We start from the raw sequence: 20,759 nt of genomic DNA on the forward strand, positions 1-20,759 counted from the left end.
TTTATTGCTTATGTTAAGACCAGCAGATCCTAGATCCTTTTCAGTTCATTGAGGATTTGTTTTTTAGACGAAAAAGAAGGAGGACTATTATTTTCATGGCGTGAAATCCAGAATTAAGAATCCATAAAACACTTGCTCTTGCTCTTACAAGTGGTTCTGATATTGTATGTGGAAAGAGGTAGAAAGATGACAAAATGCATGGATTTCATCTATAGGGGTTCATGCTTATTTCTTTTCAGCTTGTTTTGGTGAAGAACTCTATGTTAATCAAAAAGTTCTAATCTTGGTATGTGCTTTTGGGTAAATTGGAAGGGGAGGTGAACCATGAGAGACTATGGACTCTGAAAAACAATCTGAGGGGTTTGAAGTGGCAGGGGGGGTGGGAGGTTGGGGTACCAGGTGTTGGGTATTATAGAGGGCACGGCTTGCATGGAGCACTAGGTGTGGTGAAAAAATAATGAATACTGTTTTTCTGAAAATAAATAAATTGGAAAAAAAATTCTAATCTTGATTTTGATAAACTTCTGCTCTGGAGATTTTCAGTGTGACAGGATAAAATTGGGATAAGGTGACATTCTGATTCTTTATCTTTTTCTCTCCAGCAGAAATGTTGATTAGAATTTTAATAATCTGGCTTAGGGTTTATTTCCATAATTTGGGACAAACTTTATAAAATATCAAATGATTGGTTTATGAAACCGTTAATTCAAGGCACTGGAGAGTGTATATGTACCAATAGACTATAGAGTCATTTAAGAAATTCTCTTTATATAGAGTGTATAATCTTGCAGTTCAGATAAAATATAACTGCAAACCAATTAGTACAACACAACAGTAAAGAGTGGCTAAAGAGTGGCTATATAGAGTAATAACAAAGATAGCACAAAGTAATTAAAAGGTTCTATACCCAATTCCAATGTGTGAGCATGAGGTCTCCCCACTACCAAGCAATTCTTGGACATGAGCTAGGGTCCTACAATTCAACTCAGTTCTGACACTTTGTACCTGGAAATAGAGTCAGTTCCCGGAGGTTAAGGGCTTAGTGCTACTGCAGAGGCCAATCAAAGGCCCAGGTTATCACCTGTGCTTCTGACCAACTATAGATTAGAGGTTCCAATGAACACCCCTCCTTGGATTTGCTAGAATGGCTTCCATAACTCAGAAAAATATTTTTACTTACTAGATTACTGGTTTATTAGAAAAGGATATAACTCAGGAACAGCTAGATTGAAGAGATGTATAGAATAAAGTGGGGGGAAGGGTACAGATTTTTTGATGCCCTCTTTGAGTTTGCACTCTCCCCAAATATTCATATGTTCACCAACCTGGAAGCTCTCCAAACCCTGTCCTTTTGGGATTTTATGGAGTCTTCTTTACCATTTGACTTTGGCAGTTGATTCAACCCCCAGCCCTTCTCCCTGGAATGGGATTAAAAGTTCCAGTTCTCAGAAAGAGTCAATTATCATATGGTTTCACTTATTTGTGGAGCATAACAAATAGCGTGGAGGACAAGGGGCATTAGAGAGGAGTAGGGAATTTGGGTAAATTGGAAGGGGAGGTGAACCATGAGAGACTATGGACTCTGAAAAACAGTCTGAGGGGTTTGAAGTGGCGGGGGGGTGGGAGGTTGGGGTACCAGGTGGTGGGTATTATAGAGGGCACGGCTTGCATGGAGCACTGGGTGTGGTGAAAAAATAATGAATAATGTTTTTCTGAAAATAAATAAATTGAAAAAAAAAGTTCCAGTTCTCCAATCATGTTCTAACTTTGCAATCATATTTCCTTCCATTCTCTTGCTTGTCTTTTCATTCATTTAAATATCTTTTTAAGGAGTTGACTGTTTTGTCTTTGATGAAGTCTAATTTATTATTTTTTTCTTTAATGTATCTCCTCCTTCCCTTCCTTTCTTCCTTCCTTTCTGTCTTCCTGCCTTCCTGCCTGCCTGCCTGCATTTTAAAGATATTTTTCTGTTATATTGTGGCTTGCACTTTTTTTCTGATGAGAAATGTAGCAGTTATTCATATCCATGTTCTCTTTATGTCATGTTCCCTTTTGTTCTCTGGCTACTTTAATTCCTTTTTATTTTTGGTTTTCAGTAATTGGACTGTGATATTTCTAGATATAGTTAGTTCTCTTGATATTTTAATTGTTTGGGATTTGCTGAGTTTCTTGGATATGTAAATGTTTTTTCATCAAATTGTGAAATAATGTGGCCGTTATTTCCACAAATATTTTTCACTCCAGATTTCTTGTTTTTGAGGAACCTGAACTTTACACATGTTAGATTATATGATCATTGTCACACAGTTTTTTCAGGATCTATTCTTTTTTCATTTTTCTTTCTGTTCTTTAGATTGGGTGATTTCTTTCAATTCATCTACACATGCACTAAGTCTTTACCATATGCTTTGGTTTTTAAGTCTAACCAATTTATTTGTTAATTTAGATTTTCTTATTTGCAGTTCTATAATTATCATTTAGTTCATTTTCATTTTATACTACCATTTCATTTTATACTACCACTCCTTTTATGTTCACTTATTAAGGCCATATTTTCCTTTAATTACTTGAACATATTTTTTTCTTTACCTTTTTGAACATCTTTATAATATCTACTTTAAAATCCTTGCTATATATTAAAAAAAAATCCTTGCTGTATATAGAATAACTTCTGGGCTTCCTACTGATTTTTTTCTAGACTTTTAAAAACACAATTTCCTGTTTCTTTGTATGATTTAATACTGAAATATTTGTGTAGTACATTGTGAAGACTCTAGATTCTGTTATCTTTCTCTGAAAGAAATTGATTCTTTTCCTAGCAGGCAGCTCAGTCAATCATTTGGTCAACCTAAAAGTAGTATATGGTTGGTTTTATGCAAAAGTTCAGATATATAGGGCGCCTGGGTGGCTCAGTGGGTTAAACTTCTGCCTTAGGCTCAGGTTATGATCTCAGAGTTCTGGGATCGAGACCCGCATCGGGCTCTCTGCTCGGCAGGGAGCCTGCTTCCTCCTCTCTCTTTCTCTCTCTCTCTCTCTGTGCCTACTTGTGATTTCTCTGTCAAATAAATAAAATCTTAAAAAAGTTCAGATATATAAATCTATATATAGATACATATCTATATACAGATTATAGAGAACTATCTCTATAATCTATGTGCATACACACACACACACACACACACACAAGGAATTTACCAATCCCCTCTAATTTGGCTAAATTCTGTCTCCTGCATATATTATATTATAGCTTGATTTTAAGCTTTTTTGGATGGGTCTAGAGGAGCTCTAACTCTAATGTACATTCCTTCCTTCTAAGCTGTAAGACAGAATGTTTTTGAGGCACTGATGAAATCTCTATATAAAGTCAGTACTGGAGTTCTAAGGTTTTTCTCCCCATCCCTCACCAATATTATTATTTTTTTTAAGTAGCCAAGATTTATTGTTTTATGCACCACACTCAGTGCTCCATGCAATACATGCCCTTCATAATATCTACCACCAGGCTCACCCTACCTTCCACCCCTCTTCCCTCCAAAACCCTCAGTTTCTCAGAGTCCACAGTCTCTCATGGTTCATCTCCCCCTCTGATTTCCCCCAATTAACTTCTCCTATCCTTCTCCCAATGTCCTCCATGTTATTCCTTATTCCCCACAAGTAAGTGAAACCATGTGATAATTGACTCTCTCTGCTTGACTTATTTCACTCAGCATAATCTCTTCCAGTCCCGTCCATGTTGCTACAAAAGCTGGGTATTCATTTTTTCTGATGGAGGCATAATACTCCATAGTGTATGACCACATCTTCCTTATCCATTCATCCATTGAAGGGCATCTTGGTTCTTTCCACAGTTTGGCGACCATGGCCATTGCTGCTATAAACATTGGAGTACAGATGGCCCTTCTTTTCACTACATCTGTAACTTTGGGGTAAATACCCAGTAGTGCAATTTCAGGGTCATAGGGAAGCTCTATTTTTAATTTCTTGAGGAATCTCCACACTGTCCTCCAAAGTGGCTGCACCAACTTGCACTCCCACCAACAGTGTAAGAGGGTTCCCTATTCTCCACATCCTCTCCAACACATGTTGTTTCCTGTCTTGCGAATTTTGGCCATTCTAACTGGTGTAAGGTGGTATCTCAATGTGGTTTTTATTTGAATCTTCCTGATGGCTAATGATGATGAACACTTTTCATGTGTCTGTTAGCCATTTGTATGTCTTCCTTGGAGAAGTGTCTGTTCATGTCTTCTGCCCATTTTTTGACGTGATTATCTGTTTTGTGTGTGTTGAGTTTGAGGAGTTCTTTATAGATCTTAGATTTCAGCCCTTTGTCTGTAGTGTCATTTGCAAACATCTTCTCCCATTCCTTGGGTTGCCTCTTTGTTCTGTTGAATGTTTCCTTTGCTGTGCAGAAGCTTTTGATCTTGAAGTCCCCAAAGTTCATTTTTGCTATTGTTTCCTTTGCCTTTGGAGACATGTCTTTTTTTTTTTTTTAAAGATTTTATTTATTTATTTGTCAGAGAGAGAGGAGAGAGAGCGAGCACAGGCAGACAGAGTGGCAGGCAGAGGCAGAGGGGGAAGCAGGCTCCCTGCCGAGCAAGGAGCCTGATGTGGGACTTGATCCCAGGATTCTGGGATCATGACCTGAGCCGAAGGCAGCCGCTTAACCAACTGAGCCACCCAGGTGTCCCTGGAGACATGTCTTGAAAGAAGTTGCTGTGGCCAATGTTGAAGAAGTTACTGCCTATGTTCTCGTCTAGGATTTTGATAGGTTCCTGCCTCACATTGAGGTCTTTTATCTATTTCGAGTTTATCATTCTGTATGGTGTAAGAAAATGGTCAAGTTTCATTCTTATATACATAGCTTATATACATATCCAATTTTCCCAGCACCATTTGTTGAAGAGACTGTCTTTTTAACAATGGATGTTTTTCCTGCTTTGTTGAAGACTATTTGACCATAGAGTTGCGGGTCCATATCTGGGTTCTCTACTCTGTTCCACTGGTTTATGTTTCTGTTATTCTTTTACTAACACCATTCAACCTCTAGTGTTTTTGTTCCTTTCTCAATCCCATGGCACATGTTCTCTGTTAACCTTCAGGTAATTTTTCTCTGGATGCAAAGACAGTCTAGCCCTTATCTACAGATGCAGAGAGCACTCATACGGACTTCTGCGAGCTCTTCTCTGCACGGCTATGTCCTTTTCAGTTTCCTGCCCTGAAGATTCTGTTTCCATTACCCATGGTACTAGTCTTTGCCCCTTATCTCAGCAGGATTTCCATCCTCTTTTCTTTCCCCAAATCTCTATATTTTAGTTGAAAAATTGCCCCTTGGCAGAGAGCATGGTGACTATGGGGCTCAGCCTTAAGAATTTTACTTTCTCAGGAATCAAAAGCTGGCTTTCCTGTTTTCTAGTGTCTGAAAACAGTTGTCTCGCTTATTTTTTCCAGACTTGAAAGACTCAATCTTAGTTACTTTTTAACCAGTGGTAGTGGAAATACTGATTAATGGGGGTTTGTGAATGAAAATTTCATGAAGTTGAGAAAACAGAAGCCAGGTTTCAGCATGGTAAAATTAAAAAAAAGAGGTGTTCATTCATTCATTCATTCATTCAACAGTTTTTGAAGGCACTAAACATAGTTTCTCTCCATAAAGAATGCAGAACTTCATGAAGAAGATGGATGGGGAAATAAATAAGTGTGACACAGCCAAATGCTAATAAAGGGATAGAAAATGCTTAGCTAGGTTTAGGCAAATGTCTGAAGGATTCAAGAATTCCTCATTAGGAAAGAGCCATCTAAGTTGCATAGCAATTTCAGTTTGAAGAAGAGATCAGGATGCGAGAATATTGTGCCTGCTGGTATAGATTGCTCATTTGAAAAGAATTGTTAGTCAAAGCAAAATTACTCTAAGATTGTAGTTGTAGGAAGTGGTCAAACACAGTAATAGGAAGACTTGTGATTACTTAAGGGAAGCAAAACTAAATACACTGAAATTGCAGATTTTGAAAAGACTGAAGGGAATGGAGATAGGTAAACACTGAACAGAGCCATTTATATAGTGGTTAGAGTAGATGCAGTCTTTAGCCATCTCTGACTCTAGAGTCTATGCATAATATTTTACGTATTTAGTGATAAGTATCTTCAATGTTGTAAGGTTCGATGAAAATAAAGTAACTCTAATATCATGGAAAGGTACCCCCCCGGACCCCTGATCCCCCAAGTGTGTAACAAAAACTAAGGGAAGCTTTGTTTCTCTAAAAGCAAACAAACAAGCAAACAAAAAACAACGTATTTTTTGTTAATCAGACAGAGGCTTTGCAAGGAGTAGAAATTATTTCTAAGCTCGAGAGCACTGACTTTTTGTACGTTTTGGAAAGAAAGTCAGGATGTTAAAAGGGATAACAGAATTTGAAAAACAAATCTGTGTCAAGAGAAGTCTTCTCCTGAGTGCTGAGTTGAGATAAAGGGATGATACAATAATTGGGATGATAGACATAAAGGAACCACATATTAAAAGCAGGAGAGAAGAAAGGAAAGGCTGGGTGAATAAATTATATAAAGATGAACTTCACTGAGCAAGGAGAGTTGGCAGTTTATAAACATAGTATTTTTATTTATTTGCCCACATAATCAGCTGGTCCATAGTTGCAGAGCCTCAACAAACCTCAAACGTAGCCTAGATCCAGGAAGATCTTACTTACTTCTTAGGCATTGATTATGAGCAAGAAGGTTAAAGTTGGGCACATGTTTAGAGAGGATGGAAGTCTTGGCTGAGCTCCAGTCTTTAAAGACTCACCCTATGGGACATCTCGGTGGCTGTCAGTTAAGTGTCTGACTCTTGATTTCAGCTCAGGTCCTAATCTCAGGGTCCAGGGGTCAGAACCCTGTGTCTGTCTCTGCACTTACTGGGATGTCTGCTTGAGAATTCTCTCTCTCCCTTCCCTGACCATTCCCTCCCCGCAAAATAGATAAATCTTAGAAAAAATAGATTCACCCTGACCATTTGTGCACAGGCTTTTCACCAAGAGGAGTTCTGTCAATATGTTTGACTAAAATCATTAATTAGTTGTATCATGAAATTTTAGATACAAAGGATTTTATATAACACCCCACAAACCCATTCATTTATTAAGTGAGAAATGTGAGATTAGAGACTTGAGTAGTTTTAACCTAAGCATAGTTAGTCAAATAATGTTAAAAATGTCAAAAATGAATGAGCCAGTTTAGTGATCTAGAGTATCTCTTTAAGTGGGGTAGCATTAAAAAGAAACAGAAAGGAAAGTTTTAATTTATACTACATCTGTAATTAGAATAAAAAACAGCGATAGTAACTCCTGAATTCTGTTTTGCATTGGCTACTTATGATGTCATGTCTTTCATAGACTTTTAACTTCATAGTATCTTTATTTTAGTATCTTTAAGTTTTAACTTCATAGTATCTTTATTTTTTCCACTTTACCATATGTAAAATGTTAATCCTAAACCGTAGGGTGCTCTGGAAATTAATTAGTATTCACATAATAGGTTTAGTATAGCACATGCAGAAAAATGTTAAATGAGTCATTACTATCCTTGTTTTCTCCACATTTAATGAAGCAAGACAAATGTTTTGAGTATAAGGACAACTGCCTGGTTGTTAAATATGTATTAAAACTTTCTTATTACTAGAGGGAAGGGCAAAATGCCCTTATCAAGATATTTAGATAGGAGATCAATATGTAATTTTCACCAGCTTGTTCTTAAGTCCTCTGACTATTATGGAGATGAAAATATATATCCATGTGTGAACTAAAGAGAAAAGATGGAATATAACACACAAAATGTTCATAGCAAATATATGTGTTGAGTATAGTCAAAGCAAACTAAGATACATTAGAATATCAAGACTGATGTCCTGAAGGAAAACCAAAATTCAAAAACAAATGAAAATGTGGAACATTTGAACTGCCCTGAAATATAGTTTTAGGATTGCTTCTCTTTATTTTGCTATCTTTTAAAAAATATTTAAAAAACCTTCAAGGTATAGCTTTTACTCCAAAGCCAAGGAGATACAGTTCAAGTCTCAGTTCTCTCACCTACCAACTCTGTAGATAGAGACATATTATATAACTTAACTTCTCTTAAGCCTTTGGTCCTTATCTATGAAATCAAGGTAATAATCCCATTTCATAAGATTGTTGTGAGGAATAAATAAAATGTAAAATCAAAAGTACTTAGCATAGTTCCAGGATTGGCACATATTCTTAGTTCTTAAAAAAAGTTAAAATAAATATGTATATGTAATATATAGGATGGGGTAAACACTTTTGTTCATAATTGAAGGAGATAAACTATTTTTACAGAGATACTGTTTTTGGAGGAGGGGTATTATGAGACTTTATTTAAAAGATATTTAAAAGATTGCTGTTTAATTGAAGGTAATTTGCTGTCTCTGGGTTGACATTGAAACATAAAAGCACAGTCTGGGGCAACAGCATAAGTTCTGTGTTCTTCAAGGTCATCTGAAATGAGGACATCACACTGTTCTCACTGAGGCACCAAGCCTATTTTGTGTCTTGCATTTAAGATCAGTGATTGCAGCTATAATCCAGCCCAATAGAGTCCTTAGAGGCAAAAGGATTGCAAGTAAGCACTTTGGTGGAGTTTCATGGACAACTTTGCTGTGCTTCTGCAACCTTCAGTTGATTCGGGACATGCCAGGATTAGAATCACTGAGGCACATCGGACTGAGTGGATTTTATGATGAGTACAACCTGAATGCTGTAGTGGGAACATCAATCACTCTTTGCATGAGACTCCAATTTTCAGAAATGGAAGGTAGAAAATGAGGTTATTATAAGGATGAAGGGGACCTGCTTTTATTTTATTTTTTTTTTTCCAGCAAGAGAAACTCATGCTGGTTTTAAAGAAGAACTTCTTCAATGCATGAATGGTTGGATATTATTTACACTGGAAGATGTGGACTCTCTTTGAAGGGAGAATTTAAAATATATTTCAAAGTCATTTTTTAAGTGATTCAGGAACTATTTAGAAACAGTTGGATTAACTTGTTTTCTGCCTTTTTTCATTAGTTGTTTTCAGTGTTTAGTTCATGATGTTATGGATCACATTATGTAATTATATAAGTTTAATATCATCATTATTCTATTTTCTGAAATATTTATTGATTTGTTTATTAAAGAAAGTTAAAAAGCATTAATATTAATAAAGCTGAATATCTTTTACATATTCTGAACATCACAGTTTACTATTTTGCATGTAACTATTAACTAATTCCTGTCTGCTTTGTTTTTAAGGGGTGAATAAAGGCATTTACTTTAGCTACCCATGTCGACGTCAAAGCTGTGCTTTAGTAAACATCCCAGCACCATGTGTCAACAAAATGATTTCACACATTGAAGATTTGGAATCTAAAATACAAGAACATTTGAAACGGGTAAGATTTAAAATGCTAACATTTTTGTAAGCTCTATAAGTCCTGTAAAGGCTGTTATTTAAAGAACCCAGGGAGTTATTTTTTTAATGATATTTGAAATATTTTATAGAATCTTGGCTCAGTTGTGTAATTTACTAATCTAGACAAGTTTTTGATAGTCTCACTTCATAAAGGTGAAACAACCTTACTAAATAGATTATTTTCCCTACCTGTTTATTCCTTATCCGGAGGCAATAATGCTAAGTAGTAATTTCCATAAGCCAACTTGACTAGTAAATTAAATAGTATTTACATCGTTTTTAGGGACACTAAACTGATTAGATGATTAGCTGAGGAAATTGGTATGTAAAAGGACAGCGTGCCCTTTTTTAGTATATGTGCTGCCGAAGCGAGCACCAGCGTGCCCTTTTTAATGACTTATTTTGTTCTGAAGAAATACTTAATAGGTCTTGTTGAGGGAGAATGTAATGATTCTTCCTGTCCTTTTAACCTATTTGCCTTTATTATTCTCAAGGGACTTTAATCTTGAGGTCACTGTAACTTTCAGTTATCTTCAGATGATTTAGGAATGATAAATACCTTCTTATACCTTTTATTAAGCTTATTCTGAACAATTAGTGCAAACCCAGTTTACCTGAGCAGGAGGATAAGTTTGAGCTCCTTCTCTTTTCTCACCACAATTATTGGATCTGGCTCTGAGAAAGTTTTGATGGAATAATCGTGATGCTTGTGGTAGGGTGATGTCTCCTCCAAGAGGCATTAAAGTACAATCCTTAAAATTTCAGACTTCAGAGCCATGTATTCTAGGACTTCAGATAAAAATGGAGATAACGACATTGTGTTGGACATAATGCCAGCATATGATATGCATTCAATATATATTAGCTATTGTTGTTTCTATAATATTTATATCATTTTATATTAGTATTATATTTATTTATATTTATTATATTTATCTTTGTTTCTTCTTTGTTTCTCCAAATCAGCATACCTTTTCAGAAAATGCTTTGTGGTTCATAGGTCTGATGTTGTCCTAGGCCTTGAGAAACATTGTTCAGTAGGTAGAAGAGAATTAATCTTTATTGATATGATATTCTATATGTTTCACACATTTTTAACTTAATGATTAGGCATGTTTTTTAAATAATGAAAATAGATTTATAGGTTTTTAATAATTCCAATAGCTATGATTATAACAGCTATATTAACAATTATAATTGCTCAAAACTATTTTTAAATGCTTTTTCTTTTTCTTTTCTTTCTTTTTTTTTTTTTTTAAGATTTTACTTATTTATTTGACAGAGAAAGAGAGTACAAACAGGGGGAGTGGGGGAGGGAGAAGCAGGCTGCCCACTGAGCAGGGAGCCTGATGTGGGACTCAGTCCCAGGATGCTGGGATTATGACCTGAGCTAAAGGCAGATGCTTAACCAACTGAACCACCCACATGCCCCTTAAATGGTTATTCTTTTATCTAACTGTTAGATGGGGAAATAACAACTTAAATTGTTGGGAAACTTGTTCAAGATCACAAGATAGAATTGGGATTTGAACCCACTGTCTTTTATCAAAACCTGTGTTTTTAACCCAGTCCCAATTGGGATTCTGAGCAGTTGATAAACTGTTAAATACTATGGATAATAGGCCAACTAAAAGATTACCTTAGATAAAATAATTCACAAAATAAACTATTTTATAGCTTCAGGATAACTGAAAAAAAAAAAGGAGTCTTTCTTATGTAATTGTGTTATGAAAATGAGCTGGCTGAATAAACAAAAAGAGCCTTATAAAGACCAGCATCAGAGTGACTTTCTGTCTTCTGGTGCTTGGCTTAGAGCCTGATAGATAGTAGGCGCTCAGTAAATGGAAAAACAAATGAGGACCTGAAGCAGAACCTTTCTTTTCTACATATATCTGAGACACCTATCCACCCAATACAGTAATAGCTCCATTTATTAAACATCTGCTGTTTTCTAGGGGCATCTGGGTGGTGCAGTTGGTTAAGCATTTGACTTGGTTTCAGCTCAGGTCCTGATCTCAGGGTCCTGAGATTCAGCCCCATGTTGGGCTATGTGCTCAGCACAGTGTGTGCTTAAGATTCTCTCTCTCCCTCCGCCTCTACCCTCGTGTGTACAATCTCTGTCCCTTCCTCTCAAATAAAAAAATCTTTAAAAAAAAAAAAAAAAAGAAAGAAAGAAAAAAACCAAAAAAATCTGCTGTTTTCTCGTCACTCACCAAATGTACATTTCTATATTTGTACTTCACAGGAATCCTACTTTATTGGTGAAAATTCTCATACTTAGGAAAGTCAAGTAATTTATATGCCATCATACAGGTATAAGCATTAGAGTTGGAATTCAAATCGAGTTCCTTCTGACTCCAAAGCCCCTTTCAGTTTCTGTTTTATAAGCCTTATGGACAAAAGAAGGCCTTATTTCTCACATTGACATGGAATATTTGTTGGTAGTTTGACAACATGAAATACACAAGTAGCAATGTCTGATAAATAACACTTCTAGACAAAAAGTAATAAATATAATAATGTGTTAACAAGTAAATATATACATAAACTTTATTTGAAAGATTAATTGTGAAATTAATGCTTATAACCTTTTTTAAAAAAAATTCAGTACTTAAGTTAGGCTTTTTATATTTTCTAAATTTTAAAAAATGTTATTTTATTTTGACTATGTATTTTGTCATTAAATTTGCTAGTGTTGAACTGATAATAGAATATATTTAAATATATATTATTTAAAAAGACAGATTTCTCTTTTCTGACTAACCCACCAAAATAAAAGAACTTTCCAGTATTACTTGGAAAAATGAACTTTTAATAGTGCTGATTAGACAACTTTACATTCATAGTCTTTATTGAAAAACTTAAAGAAAATTAAGAAATAGGACTTGAAGGAAATTTTAAAAATAAAGTTTGTGATTTTTTTTGATAAACAAAACTACAAGGATATGGTACTTCCAAAAAGTAAAAACATCTGGGTTTTTGAGAAAAGATTATGTATTATATTTTCCTGTAGATCATAATTCAGAATTAGTTCAATATAAGCATAAAATCTAGTTTCAAATAGAGTAGGTTCCTTGTGTCAGAAATATTTAGAGTATACAATTATTCCTGAGAAAATGCCAAATTTTTATAAATGTGTGTCTGGGTGCATTTTGATAATTCCGGAGTGCCTGGACAAAATGCAGAAAAAGGACAATTCTTCTCAACATTTTTACCACTTAAAAGCATTTTATCTAATAAAAGTTACCAGCTGATTGTACTTTTGGGAGGAGTTTAACATTTTCCAATTTTATTAATTCATTGTCTATAGTCCCAGTCATTGCCTTTACCTATTGGGTTTTTCTTGGGGACTGCAAGGAGTACATTTATGTTGGGATTGGGGGGAGTCAAAGACAAAGAGAAAGAAAGTCATGCCCTTTCTAGGTGGGCAGTTTTTCTTCTTTTAATTGAAGCTTTTCAATTTTGTCTAAATTGTCAATTGTGTTTTTCTATAAACTGCTTGATTTTTAAAACAGCTTTATTGAGATAAGTTACATACTATAAAGTTTGTCATTTAAAGTTTAAAAATCAATTGTTTTTAGTGTATTTACAGAGTTGTGTGATCATTACTATAATCACAAAAGAACACACATTGTATGAGCCCATTAATGTGCAATGTCCTACGTAAGTCAGTCTGTAGAGATAGCAGATTAGTTTCCTGGGGTTGGGGGCTACTATGAATGGTTGTGAGGTTTCTTTTGGGGAGAATGCTTTTTGTTTTAATTGGGATCACTTAAATCTTTTATTAGATAAAGCTCTATAACTAATTGTAAGGCTATCGTCTGCTTTGGGTATGGACTACATTAAATGAGTGAAAGATTAGTCTTTTTTGGATCAACCATTATGGGTTTGTTTGCCCATTAAATCACAGTGGTTTCCGTTATAGTCATGATGAATACTGTCAAGCCCGTGATTAACAGAGATGAATCTGCCATAAGCTTGTCAATGCATTCATAGCAGTTTAATTGCAGTTTTGAATTTTGAAAAGAAATGTTTTTAAAGTAGAGCTACTATGAACATGTTCTGTATAATTTTGCAAGGAATGAGAAAACATGGCAATATGATGGAAATAATTACCTGGATATCTTCCCATATGAATAAAAGGTTTTGTTTTGATTTTTCTTCCACCTGTTTTCTAGACTGCCTAGAGACAGCTTTATTTAATTTGGAATTTTTCTACTGAATTGAAATTTTCTTCACTTATTTAATACATATCTTTAAAATGTTACCATGATTTTAAAGGATGACATAGAAAGTATTTAGAAATCATTCTTTAAAATATAAAGAATGTATTATACAAAAATAATATTATCAATAACAGTGATACAGCTAATACCGATTAGGTGCCTACTATATATCATAGGCTATATTAAATAGTTAATATGTATGATTTCATTGAAACCTTCCAGAAACCTTGTGAGTTAGATACTGCCATTACCCCAGCTACAGATGAGGATTGAGTACCTCAACAACAGAGGTTGATTTTCCCCAAGATCACATAGTCAGTGGCAGAGCTAGCATCCAGACAGTGTGTCTGATATCTTAGAACATCCTGTTCTCCACCACTCTGGGTAATGTATTCCAGAGAGTATTTCACCTCTGAGGACCACACAAATATGACTGTTAAAATGCTTAAAATTCCAATTATAAAATTTTGCTGAACTTACACCACTTCTTAATGTTTTCAATTCTGAAAAGTAATATTTAATCATCTGACCCTACTGACCAAATCTCTGATACTTTGAGTGCTCTAATTCAGTTAATTGTTATATTTCATTTGAAATTTAAGAACACTTCAAATCCTGAAATATCCATTATTTCCTATCTGTCATCCCCATTTTCCTTTACTTCCTTGACTAATTAATTCATCTGTTAAAACACTCATTAATTCATGTATCTGGTTGTTCACTTTTTTATACTTCTAGTCTGACAAAATGCAAGTCCTGATGAGATCTCTCTAATGGTGGGCCATCTCTGCTCCTACACCCCAGGCTGCTGAATAGTGCCAGAGAACATTACACAACAATCCCAATTTGAAACGTTATGGATACATTGTTTCTAACCTCAATGGGACATTTAATAGTGCTCTGAAATTATTGCCTGTCAACCAGAACTTTGTCTAGTATTCTCTGGTGGCTACTCCAGTCCTCTCTTGTTCAAGTCTCCAAATCCTCTACTTTACTACTCATTCACCTCTCACTTCCCAAAGGAAATAGGAGGTATGATAACAGAAATGCTTCAAACTCCTCTTATCCCACTTAGGAACATCCTTGAATTCCACAAATATTATTCCTTTTGTCCTTTCATGGAAAATTTCCTTCCCCCATCAGTGGCTACTCCCCTTACCTGTATTCCATCTTCAGTTTTTGTAAGGATCTTGTTCCATCAGGTGTTCATATCTATTGTCCAAATTTCCTTCTTTTTTTAAACTCACTTCTGTCCATATTTAAAATATTAAATTTTGAATGATTCTCTTGTTTTCAATAATTTTTTAATCCCACACATACCTTTAAATATATCCCTTTTCCTCTTTCTTCCTATTTTACTTAACATCTGAAAAGTGTTACCTAAAATTAGTGTTTGTTTACTCACCTCCAATTGCTCATATATTCATTACAATCTGGATTTGGTCCCTATTTAATGAAAATCTCTTTGGAACAATAAAGCACTGTTTTTTTCTTTAGCTATTGATATAGGCATACATACACCTATTCTTTCTCTCTCAGTCTCTCTGGCTCTCTCTTTCTAAAACTTCGTGACTAGAACAAGCATTTATTGGAATATTATTAAGCAATTTGTTCTGAGCTCAGATGGGCAATTTTGTTAGTTCTTGCCTGGGGCCAATCATATAGATGTACACATCTGCTAACAACTTGAAATGGTGATTAAGATGGCCTCACACCCATGTCTGGGATGGTGTTCTAGGAGGACAAATCTCAATGGGCAAGAGCTTAAAATATTTGCTTGTTTTATGTTTGCTCATATCCTACTGGCCAAAGCAAAGCACATAATCAAACCCTCTTTTAATATGGTAGAATATTAGACAAGATGGGGAAGCCAGGAGATGTGATTCTTTGGGAACAATTTGTGTAGCAATCAATCTATCAATTAGTCCATTGGCAACATGATTAACAGCTCATCTAATTGCAGACTCTAATCACCAACTCCCCAGAAGTTTTATTCTGTTATGGTCTCATGCAGAGGTCCATGATTATATGTTCTGCAGCAGATCTGATGCAGATGAAGTTCTCTGGTTTCAGCTTCTTTTGACCCGATGGTCTGTGAATTAAAATGATGTTAAATACTGCTCCTGTATACTTAGCAGCAATGGTGGGGCAGGAACAAAATTATCACAATATATACTGTTATTCTAAAAGGGGAGAACTGAAAGATACATCTTTCACTAATGCCTGAAATTCTGAAATTAATGAGGGTACATGGTGTGAGGTCTACCACATGTGACTCTAAAAAGTTTCTTGCTTAGTACTCAATTTTGCTTCCTGGGGATAGTTTCCTAATTTATGGTTTTTCTCATTTCTGCTTTACTCTTTGAGTTCTTGGTTCAGAGAGGTACTTAGATTTCCATAAGAAATAGACCTGAGTATTTATCCTAAACTTTTTCCTGTAATACTTTGTTCAAACTGCCATTAAAAGAAAAAAAAAAAAAAGACAGAAGGTTATTTTCTAACAGTTCTGGAGGCTAGAGTCCAAAATCAGGGTGTTGTAACAGTTGGTTTCTACTGAGGATTCTCTTCCTGGCTTGAAAACAGCCTCCTCACTGTGTCCTAACATGGCCTTTCTTTTATGCCCACATGGTGAGAGAGTGAGCTCTGGTGTCTTTTCATCTTCTAATAAGAACACCAGTTTTATTGGATTAGGATCCCATTCTATGACATCATTTAACTTTAAGTTTCTCCTTAAAGATCCTATCTTCAAATACAGTCACATGAGATTAGGGCTTCAATATACAAATTTTAGAGAAACACAGTTTAGTCCATAACACTCTTATAAATTGGAATTGTCTTTGCATTTTGAATCTTTTGTTTTTAGTCCAAAATGTTATAATCTGCATAAGAACTTTGGTGTTTCATATTAATCTGATTGAATTTAATCTAATAACTCAAAAGCCATGGCCATACTATTTTTTTTAATTTACTTTTTTCATAATTTACTTTCCTTTAATTTTTATGTTCTCCTAAATATTATTGTTTTATTAAAATAGGCTTTATTTTATAACAGTTTAAGACTTAAAAAAGTTGAGAAGATAATATAGAGATTTCATATATACTCTGGGCCACATTTTCCCTATTTTCATATTTTACATTAGGATAGTACATTTTTACAATTAATGAATCAATATTGATACATTATTACTAAGTCCATACTTTGTTCCAATTTTCTTAATTTTTTTAATTGAGATAAAATTCATGTCTAGAACACAAGGCCTATTGGAAGATATTGTAGAATTACAATAACCATGTATGCCCAGCTAACACCTGTAGAGATTATCTATGAAACCTAAAAAATTATGACTATGTATCCCTTGTGGTTTTGGTAATTTGTGACTTTGATAGCCCAGGATACTCTTAGAATATTCTGTAAAACATGGCTTCTACCATGAAGTTTATAGTCTAAAAGAGGGACACTATGGAAAACTAAATATTTGTGAACATACCAGAATGTTTTCCACCTTTTGGTTATATATTAAAAATTAATAGATATAATGCACTTCTGATTATTTAGGAAGTCTTTTGGGAGTAAGTGGCATTGAATAAGCCCTTGATGAAGGAGTAGATTTAGAAACACAAGTGAAAGGTAAGAACAATACAGTGGGAGTAATGAAAGGACTAGGTAGTAGAGGTATGTATCCGTTTTAGAAATAACAAAGTATAGTTTGAAAAAAGTATAATGGGGTCTGTGAAGTGGAGTACTTATGGTTTTATCAGTGAGTTTAATTGTAAGCAAAGTCTATTATTTTTCGAGATATTTATTGATATATTTTATTTTTACAGTTTGAAACATCCCTTGAGGAATGGTAAGGAACTTTCATTCTTTTTAAATTGTTTTTATCTTCAAATTTTAATGATTAAGGTGCTGTAGATGAGATTTATTTAAAAAGAAATAAGTTAAAAGAAGAATTTTTCATATTTGTTATTAAAATGCATTTTTAAATATAAGAATTAGGATATCATTGAAAATGGCAGAATAGAAATCTCTCAGGCTCTGTTTCACCTCAAAAAATTTTTGGCAAAAATTTGTCAGAATCAACTTTTGTAGAAATCTGAATTTAGTAAAAAACAGCAACTAGGGGAAAAGTTAATGAAGAGTCTTGTTGTATTGTATTAAGAGAGCGCTATGGCGCTATGAATTGCCTGCTTGCCATCCTCTAGCCCCCAAATTAGTGGTGGCCATGAAGAGAGCAGCCTGTACTTGTGGTACAGATTGCCAGTGCCAGAGAAAACAATATGGATCTTATTCTCAAAGAATGGTGTTTCAGTGTTTTGACCTGTCTAATGACTTCTTGAAGAACCAGCACAAAGCCTTGCCTTTGTTTTGCCTGACTTAGAGCAATCACTCAGCTGGAACCACTTACAGGCAATGTTTACTAAAAGCATTTAAAGGCATATACTTGCCACCACTGTCTGAAGCTGTGAATAACAGTTGGGACAAATGTTAGACAGACTAAAATGCCTGGGAAAGAAGACATACATGGGGGAAATCGGGTTTTTCAAAGCTGTTATGTATACTGCAGAATCAAAAAGTGCACACATATGACCAGAGCTAGGCATATGCTCAGAGAAAACCCAAGACCCTGATCTTTTATCTTTGGCTGACCTTTAGGATCTGTGCAGGCAACAATTAAAAGTAGAAGCAGAGTTGTAAACAGCCTGGATAAGCATTGAAGGAATACTTTAACAGAGAGCCAATCTACTAAGACTAGAAGAGTATTTTTTTTTCCTTTTCCATTTTTTCTTTCCTTTTCCTATTCTCCCCATAGATAGCTATGGGGAGAAAGCTCTGTCCTTTTTCTTTTCCCTTGTCTTTCCTTTCCTTCTTTTCCTTTCCCTTCTTTCCCCTTTTTTTTTTCTTTTGACTCTAGGTATTTAAGATAACTTGGAGAGAACATAAATTTACCAGTAAGCTAATGAAACACTTAGTTCAGTGGTCATACATGACAAAGAATACAGATATTGCCAAATATGTTTAGAAGAACTACTAAACAGAACAACCCACAACAAGCAGCAACGACAAACCCAACAGAGGGAAGGTACTCTTATTTCTATTTAACGTTAAACTATTCAAAATGTCTAGTTTTCTATAAAAATTATGAAGCAGGTAAAGAAAAAAAAAGAAAGTTTGTCTCACTAACAAGGGGAAAAAAGAAAACAACCTTTTAAAATGACTCTGAGAAAGCTTAAATGTTGGACTTATTGGACAATAACTAAATCAGCTGTTTTAAGTATTCTCAGAGAGTTAATGGAAACTCCATGGACAGTTAAAACCAGGAGACTAATGTCTCAACAAATTAAGATTATCAATAAGGAAATAGGAATTATAAAAAAGAACCAAGCAGATATTCTGGAGATGATAAGTAAATAACTAGAGGAAAAGTTAATTAGAGATGTTCATCAATAGATTTGAGCTGGCAGAGGAAAGAATCCGTGAACTTGAAAATAGGCCAATTGAGATTATTCAGGCTGAGGAGCAGAAAGAAGAAAGAATGAAGTAAAATGAACAGACTCTAATAGATCTGAGGTACATAATCACAAATACAAATGTACGCATAATGGGAGTCCAGGAGTAACAGGGAAGAGTAGAAGGGAGAGAAGGAATATTTGAAGAAACATTAGTTAAAAATCCCCAACAATTGTAAATATCTATGCTCCCAATATGGGAGCAGCCAATTACTTAAGAAAACTGTTAATCAAGATAAAGAGTCATATTGATATGAATACACTAATCGTAGGAGATCTTAACACGCCTCTTTCAGAATTAGACAGATCATCGAAGCAGAAAATCAATAAAGAAACAAGAGCATTGAATGACACATTGGACCAGATGGACCTCATAGATATATACAGAACATTCCACCCTAAAACAAGAGAATACTCATTCTTCTCAAGTGCACACTGAACCTTCTCCATAATAGACCACATACTGGGTCACAAATCAGGACTCAACCGATACCAAAAGACTGAGATTATTCCCTGCATATTCTCAGATTACAATGCTTTGAAACTGGAGCTCAATCACAAGGAAAAGTTCAGAAGGAACTCAAACACCTGGAAGCTAAAGACCACCTTGCTTAAGAATGCTTGGATCAACCAGGAGATCAAAGAAGAACTGAAACAATTCATGGAAACCAATGAGAATGAAGACACTTCGGTCCAAAACCTATGGGATACAGCAAAGGTGGTCCTACGGGGAAAATATATAGCCATCCAAGCCTCGCTCAAAAAAATAGAAAAATCCAGAACACACCAGCTGTCTCTACACCTTAAAGAACTGGAGGATCAACAACAAATCAAACCAACTCCACACATAAGAAGGGAAATCATCAAGATTAGAGCTGAGATCAATGAGGGAGAAACCAGAGATACAGTAGAACGTATCAATGAAACTAGAAGCTGGTTTTTTGAAAGAATCAATAAGATCGATAAGCCACTGGCTACACTAATCCAAAAGAAAAGAGAGAAAGCCCAAATTCATAAAATTATGAATGAAAAGGGAGAGATCACAACTAACACCAAGGAAGTAGAAACAATCATCAGAAGTTATTATGAACAGTTATATGCCAATAAGCTTAGCAACCTAGATGAAATGGATGCATTCCTGGAAAAATATAAACTACCAACATTGAGCCAGGAAGAAATCGACAACCTGAATAGACCGATATCTAATAACGAGATTGAATCAGTGATCAAAAACCTCCCAAAAAACAAGAGCCCAGGACCTGATGGATTCCCTGGGGAATTCTACCAAACCTTTAAAGAAGAAATAACACCTATTCTCCTGAAGCTGTTTCAAAAAATTGAAGCAGAAGGAAAACTTCCAGACTCTTTCTATGAAGCCAGCATTACCCTGATCCCCAAACCAGGCAAGGACCCTACCAAAAAGGAGAATTTCAGACCAATATCACTGATGAATATGGATGCTAAGATTCTCAACAAGATCCTAGCCAACAGGAGCCAACAGCACATTAAAAAGATTATCCACCATGATCAGGTGGGATTCATCCCTGGGCTACAAGGATGGTTCAACAT

At 35.0% G+C, this 20,759-nt stretch overlaps 1 protein-coding gene across 1 annotated transcript in view; it reads left to right on the top strand.

The window, feature by feature from the left end:
- The window catches only part of CCDC178 (coiled-coil domain containing 178), a 433,088-nt gene that overhangs the window by 13,043 nt on the left and 399,286 nt on the right, over positions 1–20,759 (top strand). Inside the window, exons 4-5 of the mRNA XM_044244391.1 lie at positions 9,297–9,436; positions 17,508–17,530. Of these exons, the coding sequence (XP_044100326.1) occupies positions 9,297–9,436; positions 17,508–17,530 (163 nt within the window). The remainder of the gene's footprint in view (positions 1–9,296; positions 9,437–17,507; positions 17,531–20,759) is intronic.

The sequence above is a fragment of the Neovison vison genome, chromosome 3, assembly GCF_020171115.1.
Source record: "Neovison vison isolate M4711 chromosome 3, ASM_NN_V1, whole genome shotgun sequence".
Classification (NCBI taxonomy): Eukaryota; Metazoa; Chordata; class Mammalia; order Carnivora; family Mustelidae; genus Neogale; species Neogale vison.